Source organism: Mastigoproctus giganteus, chromosome 6, assembly GCF_048544385.1.
Source record: "Mastigoproctus giganteus isolate SK-2022 chromosome 6, ASM4854438v1, whole genome shotgun sequence".
NCBI lineage: Eukaryota > Metazoa > Arthropoda > Arachnida > Uropygi > Thelyphonidae > Mastigoproctus > Mastigoproctus giganteus.
Genome location: NC_143580.1, coordinates 69,809,389 through 69,833,323, shown reverse-complemented (window position 1 = coordinate 69,833,323; position 23,935 = coordinate 69,809,389). Strand labels below are relative to the sequence as shown.

The following is a 23,935-nucleotide window of genomic DNA, read 5'->3' as shown; positions in this document are numbered from 1 at the left end:
GGCGTGTCATGTTTAAAGGCATTGTCGACGAAATAGGTACGTATAACGGAAAGGAGGACGCGCTGCTAAATTCATCCCTCTTTATTTCGCTACGCATCATAAACACTGCAAATAACTCGTATTCTGCTTTAATTTTCGTCTATTACAGTATTGTTAAATGTCAATTGTTTAAAACCAGTATTTTGCTTATTTTACCATACTTGGATTATTGCGTCACGAACGTGCCAAGTCCATCGTTACGTCATAAATCTCAAGAATGATACATTACAACAATCAATTGAACGTTAAAATAACAGCTTTAATTGTTAGATTTTTATATATTTCTATTTATTGCCAACCCTATCGTTACATCATAAACGATGAAACTGATAGATCACAACAATCAATCGAAAGTTAAAATAACCGCTTTCATTATTAGCTTTTTATATATATTTCTAGTTTTTGTCAATTCCATTGTTACGTCATAAATCATGAAACTGATACATCACAACAATCAATCGAACGTTACAATAACCGCTTTCATTATTAGCTTTTTATATATATTTCTAGTTTTTGCCAATTCCATTGTTACGTCATAAACCATGAGTGTGTCATTACAACAATCAACTAAACTTTACAATAACTTCTTTAATTGTTAGCTCTTCATATATATATATATTTCTAATTTTTGCCAGTTCCATTATTACATCATAAGCTATACGACTGATGCATCACAATAATCAATTCTCATAAACCATGAGACTGATACACCAAAACAAACAATTGACTGTTACAGTTTTTGTCAATTCCATTGTTACGTCATAAACCACGATATTGATTCATCACAACAATCAGCTGAAAGTCACAATAACCGCTTTAATTGTTAGCTCTTCATATATAAATTTCTAGTTTTTGCAATTTCTATTGTTACGTCATAAGCCATACGACTGATGCTTTACAACAATTAATGAAAGAAGCATTGTAGTCGATTTCCAATACTGTTTTTTATTGTTACTATTCAGCAACAATACTAAAGCAACGAAGAGTGATATTCATTACGAAACAATAAAAGTATTTCTCGCAGTCCTTTGTCATTATCGCTGTTTATTTATCAGCTTTCTGCTCGATTCTTTTCAGCATTATGCTGGCTGACATTTTTTAACACAAAGCAAAGAAACTGCGCAAAAGTAAAACTCGCGTATTTCTAAAGGCCTATTCCCACGAGTTAACGCAGAGTTAAACGTATTTATTCAAGCAAACATTACACTCGTAAAAATGTACATTGATCAGTTTGTAAACGTATAATTCCCCCGAGGAAATGTTCATAATTTATGGCCATTGTAACTTGTTAAGCAATCATACTAATGGAGTCTGGCTCGCACGGTAAATTGCCTAGTTTAAGCAGATAAGATAACTCAAATGTGAAGAAATTAAATTTATCGATCAACAAAAATTGCTTTCTTTTCTTTATTTCGGAACAATGCGAAATTCCCCCTTCTGTCGATTTAAAGAGTTTACAAAAAAAAAAAAAAAAAATTAAAGCTTTTGTTCTTTTTTTCTTCTTTATTTCTCCATTACGCCGAAGAAAAAGGAGGTTATAATCCCAGAAAGACAGGTAGGAAGCGGCAACAAATATGAAATTAAATTTTTCTTCTAATTCGGCAAGTGAATATTTCATTCGACAAAAACGTAGCTTGGGATACAAAGAAAGAAAAACAGTGGGGGGGGGGAGCAAATCCATTTCTGCCGTTTTTGTTCGCCTCGGTAATCTTGCTGCGTATTAATGCCTTTACTCACGGAAGACCAGCGTTTCCTTATCCTCGCTCAATTCGGTAATCATTCCTCGTATCAGACTGATCACATATAATTTAGAAAACAATATTTTGCAGCGTCGTGTTTGATAGAAAAATAATTACCTACAGAATGGAAACCAACCCATCACTAAACTATGCGTGTGTTGTGGTGGTTATCCTCATCCCCTTGCTGAAAGGTGCATAATTCATCCATACAGAACTAACCGTGATATTTCGCAATACTTTGTTCGTAGCAGTGAACTACATCAGAGTATAAGGGGCATCGATTTAATTGTGACTACCTTCACAACGAGTTGCCAAGATATTGCACTACCTCGAATAAGTAACCCTTCGCCAATGGAAACGATTATTGTTACTTATTCTCGGCGGATACCACCACCCAGACAGCACCGTTTCTAGGTTTATTGGCCTATCATCGGTGGGCAGGTAGGTAACCTGGGGTTGCAATCATAGCAACCCGCTTATCGCTGCACAATACGAGAGATGCCAAATGGTGTACATAGTAATAATGAGATACAATTAAAGCGAACGTTCTCATACTATTGTTGGTTCGTTGCCCGAGCAAAGTATTGCGAAATATCACTGATAGTTCTCTCGTGAATTTCTAATTCGTACTGTATTACGCATTGTGCGTTTATTTTCTTAGTGTAATTCGCCCCTGTAAATCTCACTTCACTGCAATACAACGTTGTATCCAAAAAAAGCCAAGTGCTTTTGCTCAACCAGCGTAAAAAAAATCAATGAATTAACTCGATTATGGACACCACAATTATGCCATCTTATGGTTCTTTCATTCCATACCAGACAGAGAGATAACTAGAAGAATAATATAACTGTTCCAGAATACAGATGAAAGTTCAATGAAAGCCCATATCTGTTTTATTCTGCATGCACTGGCAGTTTCCAAATCATTTTCTGATTTGGAAACGTGTTGGATGACATTTCTGGTCCACCTGAAATGGTACGCAGATCATGTGATCTATTTGTTGAATCGGAATTGGTAGAAAATATTACAAAGTATAAAACGTTGTGCATAAAATATCACACAAAGGAACAAAAGCCTAATTTCCTATAACTGATAGAACATTACATATTCCTCCAATGGCAGTACACAGTAGTGGTATAAACAGACATTGCTGTTCCACCGGGTACATTCTTTTTTGATTGGAAAAATTGCTCCTGGCATCATCAAAGCAACAAGCCATACCATAAATTGTAACACCTATAAATACTCCTTCAACAATTCCACGTCACAATTAATGGATCAGAATAAAGAGTTCTAAAACATATGATACGAGGACACATACTACTAATAGAGATTTACGCGGAGGATTATGATGACGTCGTTCTCAAAATCAAAATGCACGCAAATGATGGTAGACAGAGGAAAGTCAAAAAAGAAGCAGCAAGACAGAAACTTAAAATAAATCCAATGTCCATCCTAATTCGATGGAATTTCCGTGGTGTTAATAGGACTTACATATGATCTTTTGGTAGAATATAATCCTGTAGGTTTGTGCTCATAGGAAACTAATCTTACACCTCAAATAGCTGTTGAAATAATACTTTGTATAAGAAAGACAAAAATTCACCTATTTCAGCACACGGACGGATAGCAATTGCAGATAAATCTGGTCTTCAATCCAAAACAATACCATTGCTAACATCCTTAGAAACATTAGCAGCTTGGGTCAGTTTAAGTACAAGGTTCATCTGCCTCCCTATTCGTGTTCTAGGAGACTTGAATGAACCACCAAACACGGAGCATGTGGAAAGGTCAGGGAATGACCACCGCATATCCCCGGAGCAACATGGCCTTAATGTTCCTAAAAACCAAATAACAACAACGACAACTTGAATGGATGTCACCCTTTATGAGGGTGGGTGCTGTTTACATCTACACAGGAGTGGACATTAAATGCGAAGGTTAAGTCCAGGAGTGGACTTAACCTTCGCATTTAATTGCGCATTTCATCAGATAATTACATCGCATGAACGTTCTATTCTTCCCTTAAACTTCACTTTCACCCAAAGTGTTGGTGGAATGTGACATCGGCTGTTAAAAAATCTGGCATATTTTTTGTAAACGTCCCACAACTCTTGATTTAATCCAATATAAAAAAAAAAGTCAAGAGATACTTTACCAAACATATATACAAGAAGAAAGAAGCCATCAAACAATGGCTGATCCTGAATTCCTCACTAAATCTCGTTCAGTCATAATGTCAAATTTCCAGTCTCCAATTTCATAAGAAGTTAAGCTTTTTGGTCGTCTTTAATACATCTCTGCTAATTTCTTGAAAACTGTTGAAAGGAGCAAATGTCCAAAAAATTTTAAATCACAAATTCATTTAGAAAATAAAAAAAATAAAAAAATTGTTCCACTGGGATGTAAATTTTGTCATGTGACAGTGTACCTAATTTCTATTTGAACTAATACTACAGCCTAATATACAACGATATCATCATTGCCAAATTACGGTACCGTATTGTTCGGTATATAAGACGCATCTCTCTTAAAAATGGTCTTTTTCAAGTTAAAAAAACAAATAGATCGTCTTCACCTTAAAACAACTTAAATTAACAGTTGAACATTGTTTGTTATAATTAGTATATATTATATACTGGTATAGGTTATTAGTGTTAATTTGTTTTATTAGCTTGTATATACTACATGAAATTTTTTGGATGCTGTAAATCTTGTTCAAATGGACTTCCTTTGGAGATTCACAAACCCCAAAATGTCATCTTCAGATTGCATCCGATTTAAAAGACGTTTGTCATCACTCCATCAAACCGAATTTTGTAAACTGCACAGAGCTTCACGTTATTTGTGTCCAAAATGAAAAAAAAAAAAAAAAAAGTTATGAAAATCTTCACCTCTTCTTCGTAGTAAACAACTTTAAGATACTCCAATTTTTCTTAAGGCTTTGCTATTCACTATCCAAGATTTAGCGAAAACGAACTTTTTCTTTCTTTCCGATTTCCCAAAGGATTAAAAGCGAGATTGTAATCTTAGTAAAAATGAAACAAAAGACAGCTCTCATGGAACGCACAATATTTAGAGATTGGAGAGGTCTTTTTTTTTGTTCCTTGGTACGGTTCTTGCACTAGACAGTGGCACATTGTTGGAACTTTATAGGGAAGAAAAAAAAATCTCATCATTCCGAATCTATTGTTCCCATGAGGGAGGGGGGGAGGTTTTTTATGGTTGTGCACATTCTTTAGTTTTACGTAAGTTCTCTCACGGAAAATCAATCTTCTTCTGCAGTTGTTTGTGTCGTATTTTACTTCGTATTGATCCCCTCTCTTTCTTTCATTCTCTTCGGTTTCTCAAGGTTCCATTCACTTGTCCAGGCAATCGACTGTAGCATTTTGTTAAAATAAATTTAACCTATATTTTCCGTTTGTGTGCTGGGTGTGTTTTATCGCCACGTATAGACTTTCTTGACAGCTGCAGCTGAATTAATCGTTCAAATATCCAATAGACCTGCGCGTATCTACCTGGCCCTACAACCAAGTCACCCCACTTTATACGAATGTTATGAATTGTGTGTGTTCGTATCTGAAATAGCCTTTTTGAAAGAAATTCTTTTCTATGTGCGCTCTACTGTCTTTGGTTTTACTTTATTGCGCATTCTCACACGATATAACCAGAACCCGTGTATGGTAGGATCCCCATTTAATTTTAAATAATTTCATAATTTCACAAATTGTATTTATAATTTCAAAATTTTAATATCTTATGGACAAACCAGCCTTGGAGCATACGGAATTTTTCAGTATCCCAACCAAGGTACTCATGATCCTGGTAATAATTCAAAACAATTTATAATTCAGGAAAGTTTGTATATTTTCATGTAAATTATTCCTGTTGTACAATTCTTATACATAATGAATTTTAATTCATTGTTATGTTATATTAATTTTTAGTAAAATTAAATTTAATTAAATTAATAACTAATTAAATTAATTTATTATGCTTAACAATTTAAACAATAAATATTTAAATGCTTATATTCGTAGTTTTTTAATAGAAAATGTAGATTTTAAAATATTTTACTTATTATTAAATATATTTTTAAAAAAAATTTGAATGAGATTAATTTTTAAAAATTATCAAAAGTAAATATGTTTTTTTTTTGTTAATAGAAAAGAACAAAAGATGAAATTTTACATAGCTTTGAATTTCATTTATATTCATGGCTTTTTTAAAATTTTGATAAGTGATACTATTATTTTTATAGCTTACTGTATAAAGTATTGGCCAAGTAGAATAATGTAGACTGTATAAGAATTGACTAGAAACTACTGCGAATGGGTTCTAAGAATAAATTAGTTTTATAGTAAATGCCTCTTACTAATTACGTTTATTTATTTAATTTTATTATTTTTTCCCCAGATCCTCCTGCAGCGCCATCTGTAGTGATTGTTTCCACTACCGCAACAGCTGTACACATCAGATGGCAAATGGATTCAACTCCGGTCACAGGTATGTAGGTCAGCATTCAGTGCAAAGCATTTGTAATTCAGTACATTTAGGCTGGTTAGATCATGAATGTAGAGTTAGTATTAGCACATAATGAAATTGATAACAGTGGAAGAAGTACAGAGACTGCTCGAATCATGCCATAGAATGAGCAATGATTTTAAATAAACAAAACAATTCTTCTATCCCCAAAAAGTGCTATATGAAATAAAATCTTTATTGTTAATAGCCTCTTAAGAGGTGCTGGTTATGCTTTTTATTATTTATAAATTAACTAAAGTTGTAAAGTAAAAACGAAATTAAATCATTTCTCTTGTAAACATCGTCTTTCTATTTATTTTGGAAAATTGTCATCTTTAATATAAAAAGGTGTTTTGATAAATTTACGTTTAATGACTAATATCTGTAAATATTTAGAAAAGAATATAAAAGTTTAATTTTATGTTTCATTTCTCATATTATTTTATAAAAATCATCATACTTTTTTAAATTAATTTTTAAACGATATTATTGCACATAATACAATTCCACAGAATAAAATGACCCTTCAGTTACTGCGCATTGGACACAGCGCTATCATGCGTTCAAACAGAACACACATCTATGTAAACAGAACGATATAACTGTAACTCAAGCTAAAAGGTGTTTTGATAAATTTACTTTTAATAACTAATATATTTATCAATCTAGTAATTAAAACATCGAATTTTGGTTTCATTTTTCATATTATTTTATAAAAGTCATTTTGCGTTTTGAATATTTTATTTTTTTTAAACGATTTTGTTGCACATAATGCGATTCCACAGAATCAAATGACTCTGCATTTACTGTGCATTGGACACAGCGCCATCAAGCGTTCAAACAGAACGATTTAGCTGGAAATCAAGCTAAAAGGTGTTTTGATAAATTTACATTTAATAACTAAAATATTTAACAATCCAGTAATTAATTAAAACATTGAATTCTAGCTTCATTATTCATATTATTTTATAAGAATTATTATACTTTGTGAATATTTTATCTTTAAATGATTTTATTGCAAATAATAGAATTGCACATAACAGAATTCAACAGAATAAAGTGCTATTGCTGCGCATTGGACACAGCGTCATAAGGCGTTCAAACAGAACACATATCTATGTAAACAGAACGATTTTACTGTAAATTAAGCTAAAAGGTGTTTTGATAAATTTACGTTTAATAACTAATATATTTAAAAATTCAGTAATTAATTAAAATATTGAATTCTAGTTTCATTTTTCATATTATTTTATAAAAATCATCATACTTTTTGAATACTCTAATTTTTTAAGCGATTTTATTGCACTTAATACAATTCCACAGAATAAAATGACTCTGCAGTTACTGCGCATTGGACACAGCCCCATTAGGTGTTCAAACAGAACACACATCAATGTAAACAGAACGATTTAACTGTAAAGCAAGCTAAAAAGTGTTTCGATAAATTTACGTTTAATAACTATATTTAACAATCTAGTAATTAAAACATTGAATTTTGGTTTCAATTTTCGTATTATTTTATAAAAGTCATTTTGCGTTTTGAATATTTTATTTTTAAACGATTTTATTGCATATAATACAATTCCACAGAAGAAAAAATGACTGCAGTTTTTCAAAAGCAGTAAAAATCAATCATCATACTTTTTGAATATTTTATTTTTTTAACTATTTTATTGCACATAATACAATTCCACCGAATAAAATGACTCTGCAGTTACTGCGCATCGGACACAACGCCATCCGGCGTTTAAACAGAGCGATTTAGCTGTAAATCAAGCTAAAAGGTGTTTTGATAAATTTACGTTTAGCATTAGTAGAGGCATTTGATGCAAGAAAGCAAGCTTATGCAGCATCAGCCAAAAAAAACAAAAAAAAACCCACTTCCACTTCACCCCTCTGTTCGTTCAAAATACCTGTCCAGCTGAGCCTTAAACTTATTTAGGCTATCAACCTCCACCACAAGGGATGGAAGTCTGTTCCACCAACCAACCAACCACCCGCTGGCTAAAGGCAAATTTCCGCACGTCTATCCTACATCTGTCTTTCCTCAATTTGAATTTATGCCCTCTCAGGTGATTTTTCTGAGCTAGAGGAAGAATCCCATCAGCATTGAGCATGCTTAAACCATTCAAGGCTTTATACACCTCTATCAGATCACCTCGCTGGTGCCTAGTCTCCAGACACTGTAATTTGCGAAACTTAAGCCTTTCTTCGTAAGAGCACCCCTTTGTTCCATTCACTAATCTTGTTGCCCTTCTCTGTACTCGTTCCAGCAGCTCTACATCCTTCTTGAAATGAGGCCTCCAGACCTGTATACAGTACTCTAGGTGTGGCCTGACCATTGCCTTATACAATGGAATAATCACCTCCTTATCCCTGCTGGAAAAATTCCTGTATATCATTGACAATACTCCATGAGCTACTCTTGCAGCCCGTCTGCACTGCTCAGAGAACTTCATATCTGCCTGCACAACCACCCCCAAGTCCCTTTCATTCTCTACCACTGTCAGTGTAGTACCACAGAGTTGATACGTTGCTCTGGGGTTGCTGTTTCCCATGTGTAGTACTTTACATTTGTCAATGTTAAACTTCATTTGCCACCTCTCAGCCCATCTGCTCAACCTTTCCAGATCCTGTTGCAGCAGCGTAGTGTCAGTGGTGTCCTTGACAACCCTGCCAACCTTTGTATCATCTGCAAACTTGAACATTAAGCTTGATATACCATCAACAATATCATTTATAAATACAGAAAACAATAATGGACCAAACACTGAGCCCTGAGGGACTCCACTAATAACATTAGTCCACGATGAGCAGTGTCCATTGATTACCACTCTCTGTCTTCTCCCGCTCAACCACCCCTTTATCCATAGCAGCAATTTGCCTCCAATGTCACACTGCTCCAATTTGTGTAGCAGTCTTCCATGTGCAACAGTATCAAAAGCCTTTCTAAGATCCAAGTATATAATATCAAAGTTATTCCCTGCATCCAGTTCTTTTGTGACTGCATCATAATATCCAATCAAGTTGGTCAGGCAAGACTTCCCCTTAACAAAACCATGCTGTGTCTGAGCTATAACTGAAGTCTTGTCTAAATGATCCTGCAGTGCTTCTTTAACCAGTGCCTCCATTAATTTTCCTGGAACAGAAGTTAAGCTCACAGGTCTATAATTACTTGTGTCAGCCTTTGATCCTCCTTTGTGAATTGGGGTCACATTTGCACATTTCCAGTCTATGGGTACCTCCCCTGAGTCCAAGGAAGCTCTCATAATTATGGCTAAGGGTTTGCTTACTTCCTTTGCTGCCTCCTTTAATATAACTGGATAGATCCCATCCACCCCGGGAGCCTTTCTTGTGTTTATCTTCAACAGTTCTCCTCCACTTTACTCCCAGTTATTTCAAGATTCTGTAGCTTACTGCTAGAGTTGAATACACCTCTGGCATTCCCCTTGCTGAATAACTCCTCATGTGTGAATGTCGATGCAAAATATTCATTTAGTTTGTTAGCTACCTGAGCAGGATCATCAACAGTTGACCCATCAATATCAAATGGACCAATCTGATTCATCCCCTTCCTTCTAGAGTTAACATAAGTAAAGAACTCTTTGCTGTTTTTCTTTGCATCCCTTGCCAAGGATTTCTCGTAATCTGCCTTCGCCTGCCTAACCTCCTTTGTAACTTGGTTGCATATCAACTTGTATCTATCATAGGCTTCTGTGTCATGTGTTAATTTGTAAGTATCCCATGCATTTTTCTTCTCTGCCATATGCCTCATTAGTTCATCTGACATCCATTTTGGCCTAAACCTTGAACAATATTTCTTAGTTGGTATGTAAAGCCTAGTAGCTTCCAAGATAAGTTCTTTGAATGCTTCCCATTTTGAATTTGCTATTGGTAACATCATCAGTTGGTCCCACTGTATAGAATTTAAATACTGTCTCAGTCCATCGTAGTCGCCTTTACGGAAGCAATAACCCTTCCCTTTACCCCTAATGGTAGTTACCTCTTTGAGTAAATCCCACTTCAGCACACTGTGATCACTGCCACCTAGTGGTTCATTTATCTGCAGATTCTTAATGCATGAAGAATCACTGCTGATAATCAAATCAAGAGTATTACTCCCTCTAGTTGCCTCCCGAACATGCTGATGTAGAAAACAATCATCCAATAAATCCACAAAAGCCTTGCTAGTGTGTGAGTGACCAACCTACAAATTCCAGTTAATCTCTGGGAAATTAAAATCTCCCATTATAAGACTCTCTGATTTACTGGCCCACTCTATTTCCCTGTACAGTTCCTTATTATACTCATCAGAGTCATTAGGCCTATAGCACACTCCTACTCTCAATTTTGATCTCCCAATGCTTATGTCACACCAAACTGACTCAACACTGCACTGTCCGGCGATGTCGACTGGCTTCACTTCCTTGGTTTTTATGTGTTTCTTAACTAATAGCATAACCCCTCCCCCCTTCCTATCCTGTCTATCCTTTCTGTAGACGTTGTACTCCCCAAATTGCAGTTCCGCATCCCTTATATCTGTGTGACACCACGTCTCTGATATCCCAACAATATCTGCCTTTGATGTTTTGAGCAATACCTCAAATTCATCAAATTTATTTACTAAACTCCTAGCATTGGTGTACACGCAAGTATACCTGCACCTGTTTCTATTCTTAGCTACCCTAACACAACCCATGTGTTTACTTGTACCGCAATGGCTCCCAGCAGTCTCTGAAATACCATGCATCTTGTTTTTCAGGCTTCTGCTCATTCTAATAGAAGCAGTGCAAGAATCTCTTTCACCTCTGCCAGTGGCTACTGTCAATCTATTGGTCTTTGTCTCCCCCCAAGCTAGCAGTTTTCCGACCCACCTAACACTGCCTCGATAGCATCAGCAAATATTCTTGCACCCTTTCTATTTAAGTGTATCCCATCCCTGTAGAAGCAATCTCTCCTGTTAACAAGTACAGTCCAGGCTGAAAAAAATTCTACCCCTTGAGCCTTGCACAATCTTTCCAGGGCCGAATTGATCGACAAGGCTCTCATCATATACTCCCTCCTATCGTGTCTGGGCAGAATTGCAGACACTTTCAAATTCAACCCTAATTCTCGGCTTTTGTTCAACTAATAACTAATATATTTTAGTTTTTTAATAACTAGTATATTTAAAAATCCAGTAATTAATTAAAACATTGAATTCTAGTTTCATTTTTCTTATTATTTTATAAAAATCATCATACTTTTTTGGATACTTTATTTTTTTTAACGATTTTATATTGCACATAATACATGATTCAGCAGTTACTGCGCATTGGACAAAGCGCCATCAGGCTTTCAAACAGAACACACATCTATGTAAACAGAACGATTTAGCTGGAAATCAAGCTGTTCACGGAAGAATTGCTCACATTCAGAAACTTCTTGTTTCTCTGGATGATACAGAAACGCACAATACCGAAATCAGGATTGGTTTATACAATCGATTGAACCTCGCGTGAAATAAGTTTCGAACAGATCATGGCTCAAATTGATGTAGCATGCACTGACTCTGTTCGATATTTTTTTCGTTTACGCTATACAAGAACGTGGAATCGACTAGCCATGATTAGGGGTTGTTTGGATGAAAGTTGTTCTCTTGAGGGTCAGTGGCAGTTTTCTGTTTTATGGTTGTTCTTACTGATTGCCTAGATATTCTTGCTGAAAGTGAAGTCTGTAGGGAGTTTCTGGCCATTCACAGATAGAAAGAGTGGTGTAACGTTTTTTACGATTTTATTTTGAATCCGATGAACGAAGTAACACGGGCGAATGCTTGCCTGGTTTTGATGATACCAATTTTCTGCATTTTTAAAAGACATCTTAAAGTGTTTTTTTTTCTGTTTTTGCCGAAGTGTAAAGCTACTCAGATGACGAGGGATGGTCAAAAGGTTCTGAGAACAGGATATATGAAATGTAGTAATAAATTATAGAACAGATTATTTTGATAGCTAAATATCTTATTAAATAATTTGGAAAAAAATTTCATTCATTGTCTTATGAAGTTTCTCAAATTTAATTTTTTTTTTATATTGGTAGGTGGAAGAAGAATGAAAATACAGCAAATCGAGCATCGTTAAGTAATCAAATTTTGAGTAAATAGGGCGGAAATGCTAATCAATTCCATAAAAGAATCATTAGAGTGCTTGGGGGAAGTACCAACCAGTTATGGTACTGTTTCAAAGATGGTCGGTAGAGTTCAAAAGAGAAGGGGAGTCAGTTGAGAGTGATCCAAGGTCTGGTGGCTATCTAATCAAGTCCTTATGAAACAATTACTATCGTTGAAGAAAAACATTTTAAAAAAAATAAGAATTAAAGCATTTGAACTTGGAAAAATATTTAGTATTTCCCATGGAAGCATTTTTTAACATAATACGTGAGTATTTGATGTCCAAAGTTTGTGCAAGATGGGTTCTCAGACACCTTTCCATTTAGGAAAAACTGCAGAGGGTGGGATCATCAAAAGAGAATTTAAAATTAATTTTTGCTAATCCAGATAGTCTTATCCCGTTTGGTGACCGGTGACGAAACTTGGCTATATTTTTATGATCCAAAATCCAAATTAGAACACTGGAAGCACGAGGAATCTCGTGCTTCCAGCTTTTAGTTTACTAAAAGTTTCCCTGATCTTTATAGAGAATACAGAAACAACTGGCCATTAAGTCCTCCCACCCTAAACAAACCTACGTTTTTTATATAATAAGAAGTTTCATATAAATGGATATTCTGAGTACTCTACAAATGACTTTCCATACTGAAATTGAGTCTAAAATTCGAAGTAACGATTTTTATTAGATAACGTGTGTGCTTCTCCCTTTCTTTCTCCTTACATATAGCTTTCGCTTGAAGCGTTCTCTATAATCTAGTTGCTGCGTGGCGCTTTTTAAGTTATTCGCTGTATATACAGTGGGTTAAAAATGAATATGCCTAGACTAAACGTGCTAGCTTCACTTTGGAAGAGTATATTGATCTGTGAATATCTTCACGCTATACTAACCTCCATTTTTTAATTTCTAAACGTGGTCTTATATTTTAAAATTAAAAGCAAATCTGATAGTAAATCATTAGATTTGTTATCTATAGGAAGGTCCACATCTAGAGTAAGATAAATGTAGCACTTACATATTCATTAAATGGATTGAACGAATTAAAGAAATACGGTTTTGTTCACGTGCTTGTGGCAGCAAGGTTGTATTTAAATATCTGCCATATTATGCTACTGGTGAACCACTTAAGTAAGGTTAATTTGCATGTAGCGTGTCGTAGAAAATTTATTGCCAATGTTCTCTTGATGATTAATTATTTCACCTACAGAAAAAATGAATTTGGAGCAGCATTTAATCGACAGCAGTTTTCAGCCCATTGACAGGAAATGGCTACGTATTCAAATACAAAAAAGCTGGAAATGTGATTCAGTGTGGCACATGCAAAAGAGGTGGAAGAAAGTCTTGACAAAAAACTCTTCTATCTTATTTGTAAAATATAGCAGATATTAACAAGCTCAATCCAACGATTTTTCTGTGAAAGGAAGATAAACCTTAACTAACCGCGCTGACAAAATGAGATTTCAAGAATCCTTCTAAGGGCACAAATTGATCTTCGATATCCCCAAGGAATAGAAGGTGATGACGATCCATACCTGGATGAAGCCGAAAGAAATTAAAGATGCATTTTAACATCAATACAACGATAGAAAATTGTCCACAGTTCAAACAGAAGACATCCTGAAAAAAACCTGAAACAACTGCAGTCATACAGCTTGATAACATTTTTTCATAAAAGACACAACGTGACCTCTCCAATTAATAGATTCTATATATATATATATATAATTGCTAACCAAAACTGCGTGGTCCTAATAAAGCGACTAGGCAGTGTACTTGTATTTCAGAATATAAAATTATCCAGTAACCTGCACCCACGTCAACAGAAATAAATGATTTGTTTATTGATAAATATCATTAAAATTTGTTCGTTAAACTTTCATAAATTTTCGGCGAATTCAATTTAAAACTGTATATGCATCATAAAAATAAAATTCCAAATAAACAAAACTCAAACACAAACTATGAAGCTAAGTCTCTTAAACCTTAAATTAAATCGCTGAATATTTAATAACTTGACCTTTTCGTAAATCAAGAGAACTCTGCGTTTGTAGCATTTCCCGAAAAAAAAAAAAAAAAAACCGCTAGGTTAAATAAGCCCAGTTATTGATCAATGTCAGATGCTGCGAGTTTCTGTTTACAAAGATTTTGACTTGCAATTTTTCATTCCTAGAGATCCTGGGAGATGAAATATTTCATTTTAAGGCACAATATAACGCACTCGCAATTGAACCGGTGCTACACATAGTTAATAAACAAGATGTGACCTATATATATCAAATTTTACAATAATAAATGGCTTGCTCATGGATATCTTCAGTAATTAAATTGTTTCTACAGAATATGAATTCCGATATTTGTAATTCGAAATTAATTTAAAAAAAAAAACTACAGAGCACAGATATAAAATCTGAGTGAATAACCGAAGATTTGTTCTCATGAAGTTCACCTATGGGCAGAGGGTTTACGAACGTTGGATAAATTATCTTTCAAGTGGACGAGGCGATGAGTTAGGCTAAGTTCTCATTTTTAGGAGAATGGCATGTTTCTTCACTTCTGAATGTATAAAACAGACCATTTGGGCCAAATAACTGAAGAAGTTTAATAATTAATGTAGTTTTTTCGACAAATCAATGATTCTAAATAATGTATTCCTGGAATGTTTTAACCAACTCATTGATTGTGTATAAAACATTGTTTATTAATCATAACTCGAAAACCTCTGTCCCATCTCTTCGCGCCACTCCTTTATTTGTGCTATTCCAAAACCATAGAAGGATCCTTCATTTATCCAGAATTACAGGTCAATCTCCCTTACTAGCTATTTAAGTAAAATATTTCAAGCAGATTTTCCATGAGACTTAACTGGTTTCTAGATGCACAAAATCTTCTAGCTGACCATCAGTATGATTTATGCTAAACAGGTCCACCCTTGATGTGCTCCTGAAGGTTGAATATAACATCCGCAACACTTTGGACATGAAACATTATGTGGTCATGGTCAATCTAGACATCGAGAAAGCCTTGATATCAATTAGTGTCATGGGATTCTTATGGACGCGTATCATCTTGGCCTGGAGGGCAATCTCCATCAAATAATCCAGAATTTCCTTCACCTTCGTACCTTTCAGGTTCGTTGTCGAAATGCTCTATCAACGTCTCACATCCAGGAGGAAGGTGTCCAGGAGGGTTCCATACTAAGTGTGACGCTATTCGCAATCCGAATTAAAGACTTGACAAAAGATAATCCAAAAACCGTTGAAGTCTATATGTATCCAGTCGATATGTATACATTTCCTCTCAATCAGAGTATGAGCAATGCTGAAAGACAGCTCCAAGTTACAATAACAAAAATGGACTCCTGGTCCTTGAATATTTGCTACCGATTGGATGAACGAAGGGCCACCACTACAGACTTTGGCAAACGAAGTGGCCTTCACCTTTATCCAAAGCTTAGATCAATAATAACCTGATTCTGCTTGTTAACACTGACGGGTCTTTAGGCTTAATACTTGACAAAAAAAAACTAAACTCTGAGGCTCATTTGCGGACTACTTATTAAACATACACCGATCTGCATCATCTATATCACTGTGTCAATGCGCACACCTTATTGAGTCTCTATAGAGCAAAAGCAGATCCCGTTTAGACTATGGGCCTCCAGTTTATGACTCTCTCAGGAAAACTAATACTATCTATCCAACACAGCGTTTTTAGAATTGCTCTAGTGCTTCAAAACCTTTCTGATTACAAAGCCTGTATGTAGAAGGAAATGAGCTTCAGTTGCATCTTCATCAGAAAAAATTGCGTTTGCTCTTTTCTGCAAATACTATGGTGTATCATCTCACCCGGATTGGAAATATCTGTAATAAACAGCACATAGGATTAATTTTATAACATTAAGCAAAGAGAAAACCAACCTGCTTCTTTCCGATTAACAAAACTGGCCCACGCCTAGAATATTGAGCTAGTCATCATATTTCAGGATTCAACATTACTAGCCGCACCTTGGGAAGTTATCCTTGCAACTTGTGATGACCATTTCAACCGTGGGGGAAGAATGTTTTTTTCTCTTTATGTCGAAAAACAATTACGTACAACTTATTCAATTTCCGAATTATGGGAGGAGTTAGAAATCTGTGATGACACCCAGACTGCTTCTACAATCTTCCCTTCTGTTACTACCTCTATCTCACTACCCCTAATATGTAGTATTTTCACTGCCGAACTTTACGCCATAAAATTAACTCTGGACTGGGTTGTTGAACTCTTTCACGTGCTTTGACATACACAGACTCTCTCAGTGCAATCTCTGCTATATGATGTAACTTGCCTTCACATCCCATCTTAAAAATAATCCAATCGCAGTTACTGTGTGCAACTAAGTCCGAACAAACGAACATTTTTTTCGATCTCTGGCCACTCTGGCATCATTGGAAACGAAACAGCTGATCTTGCCACAAAACGCCCCATAACATAACTCCACAACCTTTCAAGTCTCAATTCTCCTACTGTCATCTCAGTTAACAACAAATCACACTCTTATTGACTGTCCCCATTATTTCAGTGTCCGTATGAGTACTTTTAAGAGATTATGGAATTCTAACTTTCAAGAATCTTTGAAGCTGCCACATGTTCATGGAAATGAGGCTAACCTTGATGACCTATTTCAATATCCAAAGTCCATCCACCTCTTTGATCGCATCTAACCATATTTTTGGCTAACAGAATTAAATAAATTATGAACAGACCTAAGAGGTTCTTGTGCCCTTAAACCACAAACAAACGTCCATACAAATCACTATTATGCCTGTAATTTTTTTCGGTATTTGTCTTTTCTGCACTTCAGTGATGAGCAATGTAATGTTATCAGAATTGTCCACTCTGTAATCATGTAGGCAATGATAATTTGCCGAACGAATCTACTCAGAACTTAATACATTATAGCTTGCAAGTGAAACACCAAAATTGATAATGCTCAGCGGGAAGCAACCATTAAAATGCTCAATAGGGATTTGAAACCTTCCCTGATTCTTGGAAAACTACCGAATGTAAGATCGAGACACTCCAAGATCCTTTTAAACCATTAAAATGATAACAGACATTAAAATGCTCATTGGGGTTTTGTAACTTTCCCGATGCTTGGAAATCTTCTGGATAGAAGATCCGAACACCCTAAAAAGCCCTTTAAAACCTCTATGATTTCATTGGTAATGTTTTAATAGGAGTATTTTCTGCAATTGAAGATTTGTTTATTAATTTTAATGTTGCCATGTTATTTTTGCAATTTTTTGCCTCACAAGATCGTACGTACGTCATCGACATTAAAATTACTTTCTTGATATTAAATTTTGTAAAGTTTTTTTTCAAGGTTTGAATTTAAAAATGGATTTTTACAAATGGTATGTTAATATTGTGTTACTAGAAGCAGTAATGGCACCCAGATAATGATAACCATTATATAATTAAGCTACGTACGGATATAGAGGTAATCTCTCAAATGGACCAAATCATCAGAAAGCAGTTAGCAGGTTGTGGTTGGAATGAAAATCAATATTCATTATACGTTAATTTAGAAAATGAAGAACACGGTTTCATATTCCGTACAACAGAAGAAGAGATAATATTTTTACGAAAAACTCGAATGGCAGGAACAACTTTGTAAAAGTATATCAGCTTTATAATGTGTTATGGTGTCCAGTATCAGACTTTTAATATTATGCAAACTTTAAGTGCTCCTTTCAATAAAAACGAAAGGAGCACTCAATGGCTTTTTGGGGATATTTTTCTTTTCCTTCATATAATTAATCTTCAACAATTTTTAAATAATATTATTTTAACGAATCAGTAGTGTGTGAACCTCATGGGCTGCTATTAATTATTTAGTTTATTTCACACCAGTTTAAATATTTAATAATGAAATAATTTAACTTCCACCTTATGAATGTTTTAAATAACAATATTAGATGTTCAAATATGCTGTATTTTTGTAACACAGAAATATCTAATAAAAAGAAACACTGCTATTCATCATACACTGCTATTCATCATTTTGAATATTATTTTAAAAAAATTAAAGGTTAAATTTGCCAGTTTTGGGACTGAACAAGTTTGGATGTTAGAAAAGACATGGAACCAACTTTTAATTTTCATAAGATAATTATAATTGTTCCAGAAAATTCCACGAGAGTTTCAATTTTTCATCCAACAAATTTGTAGAGATCTACTATAAGTTATGCACTGATGGAGAGAACCCAAAACAGAATGATAATGGTTATCATTCTGTTTTGGATTAAGGATTAGCTAAATTGCAGAACCTGAAATCGTGCTGCCGTACAAAGTGTTCCTGCAGTCAAGAGATGTATAAAATGTATTTTAATCCTGCAGATGATTGGACAAAATGAACCCAAAACGTTATTCAAAGTTAAAACCTTTAGACTAACTGTTTGTTCAAAAAGAGTATGTGGGCCTTCACAGCAGTCTATCCGTTTAAGTAAAAATAGATTTACTCGCGTTTTTCAAACTTCTCCAAAACTTGCATTACAATTCGCATTTTAACTACCATGATTTCACTTTCTTGTTCATACTCTCGCACTCGGTGCCTATACTTCCTTCTCATTTCATATTTTGGGTAATTTGCATCATTTGCAACGATCTCCATTACTTTTTTTTGCCCCATTCGGGTTCGTTAGCCTTTTCTTATCTTTGATATTCACTGTACACCGAAAGCTAACAGTTAGGCTTAACTCAGTAACGTTACCATTAAACTGTCATTTGTAATCTCTGTCTACCGCTTGCTAATGAAACCTTGCAAATGCGTTAATCCCGTCCAAGGAGGGTTTAATAACGTCAGCGATCACCCCCACTCCCCTTTTCACCTGGTAACAGCTTTAGCCTTCGATGTAGGCTGTATGATTGTAACTGTCGGGGATAGTTTTCGATCGAAACACGTAGACGCAGTCAAAGAGGGCATCTCGAAGAATAATGATAGTTAAGTACTCTTTAAACAGGCTCATCTTGAATGAAAAACAACGCAGATTAACGACTCTCGTCCTGCATTATTATCTCCGATGGAGTTATGAAAGACAATTTTTCTAAAGTTTACAGTAACAAAGTACCATGTTGTTCCATCAAAAGATGATTCGTTACTGCTTTATAATTGACTACTGCATCGACATCTGCTGGTGAACAAGTCCTTTTGGGTAATTAAAGTCGAGTCCTACTATGTAGAGTGCTGCTGGCTAGTGAAGGAGACGGCAAAGCATTGAAAATCTTTATTAGATGTACATTTATATTTAATTTCGCTCACGTTAAGCAAACATCTCCAAAGAATGAGATATTTAGCTGTAAGGAGATAAATTCGATGAATAACGAAGGACTATACAAATACAGCTTTAGTTCATGGGAAGGAAGCGGTTCGTTCATCAGATGGTTATATCTGCTATTTACAGTCATTACATTGCTGATAATTGATTTCAGAGACTTTGTGACAAAGAGGATTATTGAAATTTGTGAGAAGATAATGAACTGCGCAGATTAACCTTTTGATTAGCAATCGCCACGTTTAATTTTAAATGCATTTAATTAAGATATTTTTAATAAATAATATTAAAAGTATAAACGCATGAAACAAAATAAACTTTAAAAAATAATAAGTTAAAGCTGTTATGGTCAACGCACAGGTTATTCGCATTTAGGAGGATTTTGTTTTGCATTTTCAATATCGTGGCCAAGTTAGCCGGTCTCGGGCAATAGTTTCGCGTATTTTTCATACTTTGGCTGAAAATTTGATTTTTCATCCAGCACAATCGGCAGACTTTCAAAACAATACACGTAATTTACAAAGGTGCCTGGAGGGATGGGGGATCCTACTAAAAAATTCGCAGGGAACTTCACCCCAGTGAAAAACATAAATATGTTTGCTCTAACTGCTAATTTTTAAGATTTACTGAATGCGTAATGAGGGATTTTCCATTAATTTGGTGATTTCAAGCCTTTCTAGAAGCGTCGTGTGCGCCATCTACCGGATCAAGTTGACAACAGAGATTCTTTGTGTAATTATGAGGTCAGCTTACCACCGTTAGCGAAGCCTGACGTGATTAATAATCCACCCAACCTTTATATAACTCCTAATCTTTGACAGAGTCAACATTAATCTGTAATTGCTGAAGATAACGAGATTTAGGCTTCTATTTCGTTAATGGTGAACCTCAAGAGGTAACACTGCGTACCAACGTATGAAAACCAGCGAAACAAAGATTTACATGATTTACGAACGTGCAGCGCGTGGAACTTTTGCTATCTTTGATCATAACAGTCTTTATGTTCTCTCTAGCAACTGCAACCTGAGTCGTGGCGATATCATATGATCCATGTCTCTTTATTGCTTTTTATTATTTTTAAAGGCCTACCTACCCATGTAATGAACGTATATCATGGGGTTCTCTACTGTCTCTGATGTCTTGTAATCTGATTTTCCACACTGGCGATTGTTAATAGCTTCTGTTGTACAGAAACCAGTTCCTTACAAACAACTTGATGACTACGGCAGCCTTCAACAATACTGGCACTGCTGGGTCATTATTTGCTTGGCGGAAAATTAAATTGATCCCTGATATAAGTTACCTATTGTGCACGCCTAATGTCTTTGACATCTATTGTTCACCGGATAGCTCGACCAAGTTATTTATAGAATTTCCTTTTAATCTTTCGTCTTAGGTTACATTCTGTTCTACCGAGAAGAGAAAGGCGAATGGGCAGAGCACCGCATTCCTGCCGAGCAAGCATCCCATGTTCTTCAACCTTTGCGGTGTGGCACTCGCTACCAACTGTATCTTTCCGCTCATAACAAAGCCGGCAGCGGCGAACCCAGTGACGTCCTGCAGGTCAAAACTGAAGGAACGGGTAAGTGTGCGTCAGAAGTTATAAATGACTTTCTAGAGATGTTGTCTTCGTGTATCTTTGAGGGTAGGAGAGGCAGACCATCGGGCGTCACTTTGCTGGATATTGTTGACAGTGGCAGTTGTAAGAAAAAGCAAGGATTCAAAAGAAAATGGTATCGTTTTCTAAGGCTGTTCAATTCAAAATAAAATACTAAGCAGGAGTGAGAGACGGTGAGATGAATATCAGGAAAAATTCGTTTGTTTTGTTTGATTTACCATTCATTATACCATTCATGTATAAACGTTATATTTTTTTTAGTTTGGTGCTGTTGTAGGAGGGAATTTGAATTTTAAAAACAACTTACATTTATTTAAATGTGTTTAGGTATTTCACATATAGATATAAATTAAACAGATAAAGTTATAATTCTGTATATAAACTTTGAAATAGAGAAAGCTTTTTAAGGGAAATTTTCGTGCTTTTTTTAAAATTCTTCTGCTACAACGAGACTAGTTAATGTGCAGTGATGAAAATTCATCGTATTTGCAAAAAAATAATAACTTGTTGAAAAGAACTCGTGTTCTTTCAAGTTGACTCCTTTTAAAGTGGATGATGAAAAGATTTGGATTCAGAATTTATTTCAGCAAACTGAAAGGATTCGTTTTTTTTTTCGCTGACTGTTAAAATCCAGAGTGATTCTTGTAATTTGACGTTTCTGAATTCAAATATGGCCGTAATATTGCTGTACCACCCACCAATTTTAAGGGAGAGGGGATTAATTTTAAAAACAAAGTTTCTGGTAAAAAGGATTTAATATATTTTAAGAATATGTTACATACAGTACAAAGTATTGAACAATAGTTCTATTATTAATCTTACTCCATTTCCAAAAATGTTTAGCTGAGAGTAAAACAATTATTTTCTCGTTTTTTGCAATTTATAATTGTTCATTAGTGTCTCCCGTGCGAGGTTCCAAAAGTAGTCTGCCAACATATTTGGACTCCATTTTCCATTTGAGAAATATTTTGGTTGAAATCTTTGACCATGTTCATTGGAGACCCTTCCCAATTTTTCAGGGAAAAAAGTCTAAATGGGAATGTAGGAAATGAAGCTTTAACCACAGGTCTTGGTTTTTGGTCATTAACCAACGATATTTGAAAACTGAAGGTGATGAGAACTTTATAAGAACATATTTAAGTTTCCCACGAGAATCTGTCGAAATTATTTCAGGGAGGAAATTGATGCCGACCAGGGTTATTATATAAAATGCCAATGTCGGTGAGAAATTAAACAATAATAGGGGGAATATCAGAGAGGCGTAGCAGTTTTATAAATAAAAATATTTTAATAGTTTTTCGTATGTAAAGATGTACTATGAAGTCTTAGCAGAAATGGTACAAATGTCATTGTTTTCTTAGGTTCTCTGTGTAATAATAATAATATTATTATTATATTGCTCTTATATTTATATTATTTTTCCCTGATTGGGGATTCCACCTCGTGACGGGTACTGCTACCAAGTACATTGGTGGCTGTTGTTATGTCTGGTGTTACTGTTGGTCGAGGAACTCTCTGACTGGCCTACAGGTGTTCAGGATTGCGACTTTCTGGAGTTCCTTGTAGGTGTTCGCTGGGAGACCTATTGCTGCGAGGCTGCTATGTAGAGTTATCGGTACCATACCGGTGGTTGACACGATGATTGGCATGGTCGCAACTTGTTGAATATTTCTTTGATCTCCTGTCTTAGGTTCGTGTACTTCCTGATTTTTTCCCCATGGGTTTTCTGCAGGTTGTCAGTGTTGGGTACCGCTATATCAATCAGATAGGTAGCTTTTACCTTTTTGTCCACAAGGTTTATGTCCGGTCTGTTGTGCGGGATTTGTCCTATCCGTTATTATGGCGCGGTCCCAGTACAGTTTGTTGGTTGGGTCTCGAGTACTGCCTGTGGTTCGTACTTGTAGTACGGTACACTTTCTTCGATCAACTGGTATTTCCTCGCTAGCTTCTGATGTATTATCCTGGCTACCTGGTCGTGTCTATGAGTGTACTCAGTCTGGGTGATCACCTTGCATCCCGCGGTGATGTGTTGGATCGTTTCTTAGGCCAGGTGGCATCGTTGACATGTGTTATCTAACACTCCTTGGCGATGTGTTTGGCGCCTCCGTAGCCAGGTGGGCAGGAGCAGCAGTGCGTAGCACACGCTTCTTGATTAGACGGGGTTCGAGCCCTCACCACCAAATACGGAGGATGCGGAAAGGTCAGGGAATGACCACCGCATATCCTCGGAGCAATATGGCCTTAGTTGCTAATGCTCCTAAAAACCAGATAGCAACAACAGCGATGTATTTTCTATAGTTCCTGCTGATGTTGATTACCTGGTCTTGGATGACGAGCATGAATCCTTCAGTCTCGGGAAAGAGCGTCCCGCTCGTGAGCCATGCACTAGAAGCAATTTTATCTATGTGATCTTGATGGAGATCATTGTAGTGTCTTCTCTGCCTATCTCTCTAGATTCGTTTATGCTTCCTGGTTGGGGGGGGGGGGGTTCTCCTTCGGTTGACTAATTTTCCCTGGTGCAATCCGTGGGTCTTGCATTTGTCTAGACCAAA

The 23,935-nt window shown here is 35.6% G+C and overlaps 1 protein-coding gene across 3 annotated transcripts in view; it reads left to right on the top strand.

Annotated features, from left to right (window-relative positions):
• The window catches only part of LOC150084399 (cell adhesion molecule Dscam1-like), a 395,640-nt gene that overhangs the window by 272,408 nt on the left and 99,297 nt on the right, over nucleotides 1-23,935 (top strand). For all 3 annotated transcript variants that reach the window (XM_090375205.1, XM_090375204.1, XM_090375206.1), the window contains exons 18-19: nucleotides 6,196-6,285; nucleotides 21,162-21,347. In XM_090375205.1, the coding sequence (XP_090231331.1) occupies nucleotides 6,196-6,285; nucleotides 21,162-21,347 (276 nt within the window). The remainder of the gene's footprint in view (nucleotides 1-6,195; nucleotides 6,286-21,161; nucleotides 21,348-23,935) is intronic.